At 61.9% G+C, this 10,897-nt stretch overlaps 1 protein-coding gene across 1 annotated transcript in view; it reads left to right on the plus strand.

The window, feature by feature from the left end:
- The first annotated feature begins 565 nt into the window (after positions 1 to 565).
- Positions 566 to 10,897, plus strand: part of HELZ2 (helicase with zinc finger 2, transcriptional coactivator) — a 12,072-nt gene continuing 1,740 nt past the window's right edge. Inside the window, exons 1-13 of the mRNA XM_006873382.1 lie at positions 566 to 1,536; positions 1,751 to 1,934; positions 2,015 to 2,122; positions 2,402 to 2,922; positions 2,995 to 3,633; positions 4,636 to 5,419; positions 5,618 to 5,693; positions 6,039 to 9,699; positions 9,794 to 9,888; positions 10,053 to 10,193; positions 10,265 to 10,405; positions 10,488 to 10,635; positions 10,735 to 10,851. Of these exons, the coding sequence (XP_006873444.1) occupies positions 1,151 to 1,536; positions 1,751 to 1,934; positions 2,015 to 2,122; positions 2,402 to 2,922; positions 2,995 to 3,633; positions 4,636 to 5,419; positions 5,618 to 5,693; positions 6,039 to 9,699; positions 9,794 to 9,888; positions 10,053 to 10,193; positions 10,265 to 10,405; positions 10,488 to 10,635; positions 10,735 to 10,851 (7,001 nt within the window). The 5' untranslated portion in view covers positions 566 to 1,150. The remainder of the gene's footprint in view (positions 1,537 to 1,750; positions 1,935 to 2,014; positions 2,123 to 2,401; positions 2,923 to 2,994; positions 3,634 to 4,635; positions 5,420 to 5,617; positions 5,694 to 6,038; positions 9,700 to 9,793; positions 9,889 to 10,052; positions 10,194 to 10,264; positions 10,406 to 10,487; positions 10,636 to 10,734; positions 10,852 to 10,897) is intronic.

Consider the following 10,897-nt stretch of genomic DNA (forward strand, 5'->3'; position numbering starts at 1 on the left):
GAAACCAGACCCCCCCCACACCCGAACAGGTTGGGGTGCACTGCCTCAAGAGCCACTATTATCTCTCAAAAAAGTGATGAGAGTATTAGGAGGTGCCAGACGCGGTAGAGCTGGGGTGCTGAGGGGCTCTGGGAGCCCACAGGCCAGAACGACCTCCCAGTAGTGAGAGACTCCTAGTCACTGTAGGACTGCCGTTGCCTCGGCAACTTCCCTCCCTGCACATCTATGCTGACTTCCCCTTGGGGAGGACCTGGAGACCTTCAGAAGTCGGGGCTTGGTTTGGGTCAAGGTAAGTGGACCCCACCTCAAGAGGCCAAGACTGGCTCAGAGGCTCCTGTGCTAACAGTGTCCCCCTCCGCATCAGACTGGACAGAGTCCGCCCTGCCTGGTTGTCCTCAGCCCCTCCGGGTACAGGCCTGAGCCTGCTCCTCTCCCGCCCAGAGGACCCGCTGAGCCCACAAGCTTTGCTGCCTCCCGCCGCCGCCGAAGAGCCAGACCAGTGACCAAGATGGGATCCTTGGCCTGTGGCCCATCATCCGCCAGACCCACAGCTAACAAGGGGCCGTCCATTGCTGCCCTGAGCTCGAAGGTAGACCTGTATCTGGGCTGCTCAGGTTGCACCAAGCGCCTCAACGAAAGTACCTATGTGCTTCACAACGACGTGGAACACGGCTGCTCCAGAGAGCTCCTGCTGGCCCGATCCAAGCACAATGGCCGGCGCAAGACCTGGCGCCAGGTGGGCCGTCGGCCCAGCTTCCCTCGGCCAGCTCGGTACTTTGTGTGTCGTTACTACAGCCCTGGGCTGGGCTGCCGTCGTCACGGCAACCAGTGTACCTTTGCCCGAAGCCCGGAGGAGGCACTGGTCTGGACCTTTGAGCGTGAACATGGTGTCTCCCGCTTTTGGCTGAAGGCAGCTGTGCAGGGTGGTGGTACCGGGGCCCCAGGCAGCCTTCCCCGCCCCTCGGACACCATCAGAGCCGAGTTTGGAGGCCAATTTCAGCTGCTCTGCTCAGGGTGCTTCCGGTGTCGCCCACCGCGACTCTGCCGCGTGGATGCTGGGGGCCAGTGTCCAGAGCACAGAACCTGTCGCCCACTCCTGGCTCATGTGAATGCCGGGCAGAGCAAGCAGCAGTTTGTGGAAGTGAGGCCAATGCCCAAGCACAGGCAGTTGCTGGCCTACTGCAAGTTTGTGGCAAAGGGGCAGCCGTGCCGGCACGGGGTATCCTGGTGCCAGTTTGCTCACAGCGATGTGGAGATGGCTGTTTGGGTAGCAGAGCAGCAGAAGGGACTGCAGCGCAGAGACCTGCTCCCGCCCCCTGGCCCTGCAGGTGACCGGCACAACACCGTGCCCGTCAGTCGGCCCCCTGAGCTCCAGTTGTACTGCCGGACCTGCCTGATCACCTGCCGCTCCCTGGAGGCTTTTGAGAACCACTGTGCATCTCTGGAGCATGCACGGATGGTGACCTTTGACCCAGCTGTGCCCTGGGATCACCGTGCCCCACCCACTGGACTTTCTGAATTCCAGCTCTGCCCCAGGTAAGCGTTGTCGTGGCAAAGGCGTGGCTACTCGGGATCGCAGTTTGCTGGGCCAAAGGCCTCCTGCCCCACTGCCCTCCTGTACTATGGCTTGAGACCCATGATCTCACAGGAGCCGGGCCTTGTCGGAGACAGATGGTGCACTGGACAGCAAGGCCCGGGCTCCCCGCCAGTGTGGGGGCCTCAGGGCTCTGATGGCCTTTTCCGCCCCCAGACCCAACCTCTGCGAGTATAGAGATGCCTGCACAAAGGCTCACTCAGTGCAGGAGCTGCAAGAGTGGGTGCAGCGGGTGCAGACGGGGAAGCTGCGGGAGCAGGCGGCCTGGCAGGAGGGGCTGGTGTCCTACCAGGCTCGGTTGCTGGCTGAGTACCAGCAGAGCAGCAGCGAAGTCCTTGTGGTGAGTTTGGAGAGGCAGAGGGTTCGGGGTGGGGTGGGGTGGGACTGCCCTGCCCTGCTAATTGCCAGACCCCCTTGCAGTTGGCTGAGACCGTGGACGGTGTGACAATCTCCTGTGACCAGCCCCTGGTGCATGAAGCCAAGGGGAGGAGTGCCCAGCACTGCTGGACCTTCTACATCCACTCCAAGGTGAGGACAGAGCCCCCAGGGGAGCAAGGCAGGGCAGATGTGGGGAACCTGGATTCTGTGTGCTTCTCTGCTCCAGTTTCCTCACCTGCAAAATCAGGTGGTCCTTGTGACCTGTGTGTTCCGTGCTTCATGCATCACCTTACTTTGCACCCACAGGGATCTCTAGGCAGATTCTGCAACCCCGCTTTGTAGATGAGAAAAGCAAAGCTCAGAGAGGGTGAGCAGCCTGCTGGGGTCACACAGCAAACCCGGGCCCTCACTGCCAGTCTCTTTTCCCAGGACCCCCTGCTGCACGTGGCCCTGCTCAAGCAGGAGCTGGGAGCCAACTTCTCACTGGTGACCTCCCAGCCACAGCGCCTGGGCCGGCTGTATGCTCTGGGGGAACGCTTCTGCATGCCTGGCTCCCCGGCCGATTTCCAGGTGGGAGTGCGCGTGCAGGGAAACTCCTTTGGCACTTTTGAGCAGTGGGTGGTCTTTGACTTTGGACGCCGGCCGGCACTGCTTCGAAAACTGGGACTGCGGCTAGGCCAGGTGCATGGTCTGGGGCCCCAGGGGGCCTTGGTGCCCAGCCCCCTCCAGGAGCTGGAGCGTTGGCACACTGGCAACCGCCAGGTCGTGCCCTGTGTGGAGCGGACTGCTGAGCAGGTAGCTCTGATGGCCAAATACAAGGCACCGGCCCTGGCCCTGGAGTACAGTCCCCGTGGCCCTGACCCCAGCCCCCTCACCTGCACCAACTACCGACAGCGGATGCACCAGTTTCTCTTTGAGGAGGAAGCAGCGCAGCAGCAGCTGGTGGCCAAGTGAGTGTGGGGGCGGGCAGTTGGGAGGGCACAGCGGATGGGGCCCCTGAGCTGACTAGGCCTCCCCCCCAGGCTGAACCTGAGGGTCCAGGTAACCCTGAAGACCGTGCTGCAGACGCCAGCCATGGGCCTGCTCCTGGCGCCTCCGGGGGCTCTCTACGCTGAGGTCACCCTGCCCACCTCTCTGACACCTGACACAGACCAGGGCTTCCTGCTAAGCCGGGCGGTTAACACGGCCCTGGTGGCACCTGTACCTTCACCTGATCACACAGTGTTCGAGGTGCGCTTGGAGGCCCGGGCTGGCTTCCAGCAGGCTCTGTGGCTGCTGCTGCCTGCCCGCTGTTGCTCGGCCCTGCAGTTGCAACCCGAGACCAGTCCCATCCTCGAGGTGCAGTTCCAAGTCGATCCTATGACCTTCCGCCTCTGGCATCAGGCAGTGGATGTACTGCCCACGGCCAAGTTGGTACTGCCTGACCTGCCGGCCTGTGCCCCGCCTCACCCGCGCCCCATCCTGCCCACCCTACACGGCAACAGCAAACAGAAACTGGCTGTGGCACTCATTGCTGGCAGCCCCCAGGGCCAGAAGCCCACTCCCCCGCTGCTGATCTATGGCCCCTTCGGCACTGGTAAGACCTACACGCTGGCCATAGCCTCTCTGGAGGTCATCCGGCAACCACATGCCAAGGTGCTCATCTGTACGCACACTAACAGGTGAGCGCATCATGCTGGGAGAGGAGACTGAGACTGGGCTGACAGGGTCTTGGGTCTGGGCTCCCCACACAGCCTGCTGACCCATTCTCCTGACCCTTGCAGGGGGTTGGCCCGGGGCCCTGAGCTGAGGTGGGGTAAGAGGTTGCGCTGGGGCCAGGATGGGGGGTGTGATATTTGTTTATAGCAGCGGCACAGATGTCTCACTGAGCTCTCCCACTTCCCCTTTCCTAGTTCCCCACAGTGGCAGCTGCTTCCAGGGGGCTTCTCCTCCCCGGCTCTGGGGAGGAAGAGCCACAGGTGGTGTCTGGGCAGTTCTGGGCTGGTCAGGCAGATGGGGCCGTCCCCGGGCCTGAGGGCTTGGAGAGCCCATTCCCGGCTTTTCTGCTTCTCCTCTCCCTCTGGAAATTGTCAGGGTGCTAGGGGCCCAGTTTTCACGTCTCACGTACTGAGAGAGCTCCCGAAGCCTAGTGACAAAGAACCGACAGGAGGCTTCTAACCACAGAAATGCATCCTAGCACAATTCTGAGGTCAGAAGTCGAAACTTAGAGTGTGGGAGGAGCTTCTTCCTCCCGAACTTCCAGGGAGGTGAACCTTCTTATCGCTTTTGACTTCAGGTGATCGACCCCAGGCTCTGCCTGTCTCATCACAGGCCCCCTCTCTTCTCTCTGTGTCTCTTCTAAGGCTTTTGTCATCAGCCGTAGGTTCATATCCAGTGCAATTTACGTGAAGATCCCTAACAAATCGCACCCATTTGTGTGATCTTACCAATGAGATCACACTCGCAGGCTCCAAAGGCCAGGATGCGGATACATCTTTTTTAGGGACACCTGTCTGGGAGCTGAGCTCATAGTCACCTCCAGTCACTTAGGGCAGCCTCGGGCCCCAGCTGTGACCCTAGCCCTCCTTACCCAGGCCCACTGAGCTGCTGCTGTTTTGGTATCTGATCCTCTGCCGACACCGATGCCCCTGAGAGCATCCCGGTGCCATCTTTCCCTCCCCCAGTGCGGCCGATATCTACATCCGGGAATACTTCCATGACCACGTCAGAAGCGGTCACCCTGAGGCCACCCCACTCCGAGTGATGTACACAGACCGCCCTCCGAGCCAGACAGACGCAGCCACACTCCAGTACTGCTGTCTGACAGAGGACCGCCGAGCCTTCCGCCAACCGACTCAAGCTGAGCTGCAGCAACACCGCATTGTGGTGACCACCACCTCGCAGGCACGCGTGCTCCAAGTGCCTGCCGGCTTCTTCTCGCACATCTTCATTGATGAGGCGGCTCAGATGCTGGAGTGCGAAGCCCTGACCCCACTACGCTACGCCACACTGCGCACCCGCATGGTCCTGGCGGGTGACCACCTGCAGGTCACGCCCAAGCTTTTTAGTGTGGCCAGTGGCCAGGCCCCTGGCCACACATTGTTCAACCGCCTCTTCCTCCACTATCAGCAGGAGGTACATGTGGTTGCCCGGCAGAGCCGAGTGGTCTTCCATGCGAACTACCGCTCCACCCAGGCCATTGTGGCGTTCATCTCACGCCACTTCTACCTGGCCCAGGGAAACCCCATCCACGCCAGCGGCAGAGTCCCGCGCCACCCTCGTCACTACCCGCTCATGTTCTGCCATGTGGCAGGTAGCCCCGAGCAGGACATGTCTCAGACCTCCTGGCTCAACCAAGCCGAGCTGCTCCAGGTGGTGGAGAAAGTGCAGGAGATCTACGACAGCTGGCCGCCCTGCTGGGGCAGCCGGGAGCAACGGCTCATCTGTGCCGTGTCCCACGGGGCTCAGGTGAGGCCTGTGAGGCTGGGGGTCCTGTCTGCACCCAGTGCTACTTCCTGAGTCTCAGTCTCCCCATCTGTTAGAGGACGGTGGTGTGGCCAAGGCTCAGTGATGAAGTGTCCTGTCCCTTTTCAGTCTATGTGGGCATTTGGGTGGAGGGCTAGGCTGGACCAGCTGACCGGCTGACCCTGCTGCATCTCCATCCAGGTCAGTGCCCTGAGGCAGGAGCTGAGGAGGAAGCGCCTGGCAGAGGTGTCTGTGGGTAGCTTTGAGATCCTACCAGGTAGGTGGGGCCCCTGGGCCAGGCATGGACCTCCCCTGCTGGTGGGGGTGTGACAAACTGGGGTAGTGTATATTCTGTAAGGACATCAGCTGCCCCCATGTGGGGGCCTGGGAGCCAACCTGAAAATGGCCCTGCCCACTACCCGCACCCTGGTCAGCAAGAGGTGGTCTCTTGATCCGTGTCTCTCCAGGGAGGAACAGGTCCTCTGGCCCTTGTGTATGCCAGCATCCGATCCCCTGATCCTTGTCCCTCATAAGGCAGGAACAGGTCCCTCAGCACACCAACTCCCCTGATCCCCAGTGTCTGTCCCCCTGACCCCTGGTTCCCTGGCCCTTGTCCCTCCAGGCCGGGAGTTCCGGGTTGTGGTGTTGAGCACTGTCCACTCCCACAACAGCCTGCGTGGCCCTGGGGCACCAAGTCTGGAGTTCTTCACAGAATCACGTGTGCTCAACACCATCCTGACTCGGGCCCAGTCGCAGGTGGTGGTTGTGGGCGACGCCGTGGCCCTCTGCTCCTTTGGGGCCTGCAGCCGGCTTTGGAAAAGCTTTATCCGTGAGTGTGTGGAGCACCAGAGTGTCTGTCCCCGGAGCCTCTCACTGGAACAGATCGAGCAGGGCGTGGCCCAGGCCCAGCGCTGGCCTTGTGGGGGCCGGCTGGCCACACCCCTTAGAGCAGCAGGGGGCCCACCCCTGGAGCCTGCCGCAGCTAAAGAGGACATGTCCACGCCAGAGACTGTAGCTGCAGGAGAGAAGAAGGCAGCAGGGGAGACAGGCAGAGAGAGCCCACGTGCTGCTGTAGTGGCTAGACCCGCATCGAAGGCAGAGGCTGGGACCGTGCTGCCTGAGGACCCTGAGGACACCGGCTCCGACTTCTGGCCGTTGGACTGGGAACTCAATGCTGATGACTCCATCCTGCAGGAGCTCCTGGACGAGAGTCGGAACGTGACGGTGACCGTGCGTGAGGACGGGCTGCTGGACACAGTTACTGGTCCCACGGCATGCGCCCAGCAGGCCCACCAGTACGTAAACCTGCCACATGCCGAGCTCCGCAAGCTGCTCCGAGCCGAGCCAAAGGCCTACCGCCGGTGCACCTTTTTGCAGGAGGCCTTCGGACAGGCGACAGCGGTGGCGCTGGACAGCATGGTGCCTGGCACCTTCCAGATCAAGGGCCGCCTACACTGCGGCATGGCCTTCACAGGGGATGAGGTGCTGGTGCAGGTCCTGGGCAGGGCCAACGATGAGGATGACGAGGCTGCCGCACGGCAGCAGGGCCGAGTGCTGGGGGTTCTAAAGCGTTGCCGGCGTGAGCTGATCTTCGTGTGCAGGATGGACAAGTGGGATCCCCGCATCATGGTCCCAATTGACAACACTGTGACCAAGATCTTTGTGGCTGAGCTGAAGGACCCCCTTCGAGTGCCTATTCATCGCCTGCTCCAGGGTCGTGTGCAGCGTGTGGGGCACGAGAGACTGTCTAGTGCAGAACGGCGCACGCGGCTCTTCTGGGTCCGAATTGTGCTGTGGCGGGAACGTTTCTACTACCCGCTGGGTATCATCCTGGAGGTGCTGCCCGAGGTCACCACCTGGGAACAGGGCCTTCGTGTACTGGACCTGGAATATGGCCTGAGGGAGCCCTCGCCGGACCCAGCTGCCGTTGCCAAGGTGGTACAAAGGTACCGCTTGGAGCTCAGTCAGATGCCTGGCCAGCGTGAGGACTGCCGAGGCTTCCTGACCTTCACCGTGGACCCCCAGGGCACCTGCAACGTGGATGATGCCCTGAGCATCCGGGACATGGGCCAGCAGTATGAGGTGGCTGTGCACATTACTGACGTAGCCACACTCCTGCCCAGGGATGGTGCTTTGGACGTGGAGGCTCGCAGGCAGGCTACTGCCTTCTATGCGCCCCACCGGGACCCAGTGCCCATGCTGCCGGCTGGCCTGTGCCGGGATTCAATGAGTCTCCTGCCAGGCCAGGACCGCCTTGCCATCTCGCTCTTCCTTACCTTCGAGAAGAGCAGTGGACAGCTGAACGGCCAGCGCTTTGCCTCCTCCGTGGTTCGCTCTGACCGTCAGCTATCCTACGAGGAGGCTGAGCAGATGATCCGGTCTCACCTGGGAGCTGATCAGGGGCTGCCACCCTGCCTGGACTCAGTGGACACCTGTGTAGTGGCCGCCTTTCATTTCTCTCAGACGCTGCGCCGGAACCGCCTGGGAACTGACTGGCTCTATGAGCAACCGGACGAGAACAGTGTGCTGGGCTTCCGCCTGGCACACATCATGGTCAAGGAGTACATGGTTCAGTTCAACAGCAGTGTGGCTGAGTTCCTGGTGGGCAACAAGCTCACACGGACAGTTACGCCCCTGCGGTGGCAACTGGCGCCCAGCCGCGCCCAGCTGGACACCCTGAGTGAGAAGTACTGTGGGCTGGTCCCCTTGTCGCTGCACCTCCGTCAGCGCCTGCAAGGCCACGTCCTCCCCGGCACAAGACTCTGCCTGCTGACCTCTCTCTGGAAGCAGCTGCAGCTGGCCACCCAGGCCCAGGACTTCAGTCAGATGACAGACCTCATCGCCACTGACGACCTGCACCCCACTTTGGCCCCTGCCAGCCTCGAGCTCTGCAAGGTCCAGTGCCGCTCAGCCTTTGGCCGTTCCAGCCTCGGCAAACAGCAGCTGGCCGCCCACCACTCACTGCAGGTGGCCCGGTATGCGTGGGCATCCTCACCCATTCGTCGATACATGGACGTTGTCCTTCAGAGGCAGGTCCTTCTAGTGCTGGGTCTTGGCAGTGCCACTTACTCAGCCAAGGACATTGACGGGCTCTGCCGAGACTTTGGCCGCCAACACGCACGTGCCCAGAGCTACGAGCGCCGGGCCCATCGCCTGCACCTGGCTGTGTGCCTTCGGGCCCAGCTGCAGAGCAAGCTGGGCTTCGCGGTGGACGTGAAGGCGGGCGCCCACTGCTTCCGGGTACTCTTCCCCACACAGCGAAAGAGCCTTCCTGACCCCTACCCCATGCACTACCGTTGCCTGCAGCTAGCCGAGCCCCCCCAACATCTGGAGGGCCTGCCCAGCCTCTGGCTCCGGTGGCGCCGGCGCATCTACTCACTGCTGGCCAATGGACACTGCGTCCCGATGTCTGGTGCTCTGTTTGACCCACATGCCCGGCCCGTGGACCCGGAACTGTGGAAGAAGCTTCTGGAACTGGTGGAGCAGCAGCATTGGCCCGAGGCAGCTGCCCTGGTCCAAGAGCAGGGCACCGTGGAACCACAACGTTGTGAGGTGGGCAGAGTGTCGTGGAGTCCCTGCGGGCACTTGGTGGAGGTGGTGCGCAAGTTGGGTCCTGGGGACGTGTTGCAAGTGCAGCTTGGCGCAACCCTGCAGCAGGGCCTGTTGGCGCCCACCCTGCAGCTGTGGGTCGTGGCTCCTGGATTCAGCCTGTGCCTGGAACACGTGGGGCAGCCCAGAGATTGCTTCTCCGGCTGTGAACCCCAGCCGGCACTGGACCGCTGCGCCAATGTGGACGAATACATCAGTGTCTGGGGCCCGTTCTGCACCCTGGAGTCAGTCACAAGTGCGGTGGCAGAGAACGACTCCATCACCTTGCAGCAGGTGGCCATATGCTGGACCAAGGATGAGACATTGCAGGGGCCTCTGAGGGGTGCCTTCTGCCTGGAGTCTGCCTTCCTCCAAGATCACAATCTAGAGGGTACCTTCAGCCATTCCTACCTCTGTATCCGCCTTGACGGACTGCCAGTTGCATCTGACGCCGGGGACCCCCGCAACAGCCTTGGCCCCCACCTCAGCATCGACCCCAGCACCTTCACCTGGGTGGCTCATGGGCTGACGGAAGAGGACTGGGATTTGGAGGAGGAACGGGCATGCAAGCTGGAAGCCCCTCAGTGGGTGCACTTCCATCTTCTCCACATGGCCACGGAGAAGGTTCCTGAAGAGGTGCTGAGACCTGACACCCTCTTCACTGTTGAGGTGTTGCCCAAACAGCTTCCCGACCTGTGAGTGGCTCCCCAGGCCAAAGAAAAGGGCAGGCAGTCCCTTCCCCAGAGGCCTGTGGATTTCCCAATCCCTATCTCCATCCTGCCCACCCAGGCGCAAGGAGGAAGCCCTGCACAAACTGAAGAGGCTGAAGGGGGTGACCTCACTGGCCGTCAGCATTGCCCTGGGCCTGCCCATCCCTCAGCCCCCGCACCGCCCCTCCAGCCACCCTCCCAGTCAGCAGTCCTGTCACAGAGGTAGGCCTGGGTCCGCAGAGCAGGGAGGGTGCAGGCCCTGAGGGCATTCCCCGCTGCCACTCTCATGCCTTTTCTTCCTGTATCCCCCCATCCTGGTGTTGGGGGTGGTCTGGCCTTTCCCTCAGTGGCCCCCAGCATCTTCTTGAAGCAGCAGAGCTACGACATCCGTGGAGGCCGCCACAAGCTGAATCCCAGCCAGACTGAGGCGGTGCGGAAGGCTCTACGGCAGAAGTTCACGGTCATCCAGGGGCCTCCAGGTGAGGGCACAGACAGGTGGGGGGTGGGATGAGGGGCAGGGGCGGCGCTCTCACTAGCCCTCTTGCTACAGGCACTGGGAAGACAGTTGTGGGTCTGCACATAGTGTTCTGGTTCCACAAAGCTAATCAAGAGCAGGTGCGGGCTCTTGGCTTCGGAAACCCCTGCATCCTGTACTGTGGCCCCTCCAACAAGTCGGTGGACGTCCTGGCAGGTGCGCAGTGGGAGGGGGACATGGGGGGAGCTCTGTGGGGGCCTTAGGGCAGTGCCTCAAATCCTGGATACCCCCTCCCCAGGGATGCTCCAGTCCTGGAGGGAGGAGCTGAAGCCCCTCCGAGTATATAGTGAGCAGGCCGAGGCTGCGGATTTCCCGGTGCCAAGCCTGGCCAGCGGGAGCCTGCCCAAGAAAATCCCTCGGGAGGGGAAGCCCAACAAGATCCTCAGGTTTGGCCTCTCCCCTTGCCAGCCCACTGAGCTGTCTGGGAGGAAGCGGGGGGCAGGGTATAAGGGAAGGATGGACTTGATGGGCACCTTCACTCTCAGGAACATCACTCTGCACCATCGGATCCGGCAGGCCCCCAACCCATATGCCACTACCCTCAGGGAGTTTGATATCCGAGTGCAGAATGGGGACCTCTTCTCCTTAGAAGACATCACCATGTAAGTGGTTGTGGGGGGGCACAGTGCCATTTTCTGGCGAGGGGGG

The sequence above is a fragment of the Chrysochloris asiatica genome, unplaced genomic scaffold (assembly GCF_000296735.1).
Source record: "Chrysochloris asiatica unplaced genomic scaffold, ChrAsi1.0 scaffold00238, whole genome shotgun sequence".
Lineage (NCBI taxonomy): Eukaryota > Metazoa > Chordata > Mammalia > Afrosoricida > Chrysochloridae > Chrysochloris > Chrysochloris asiatica.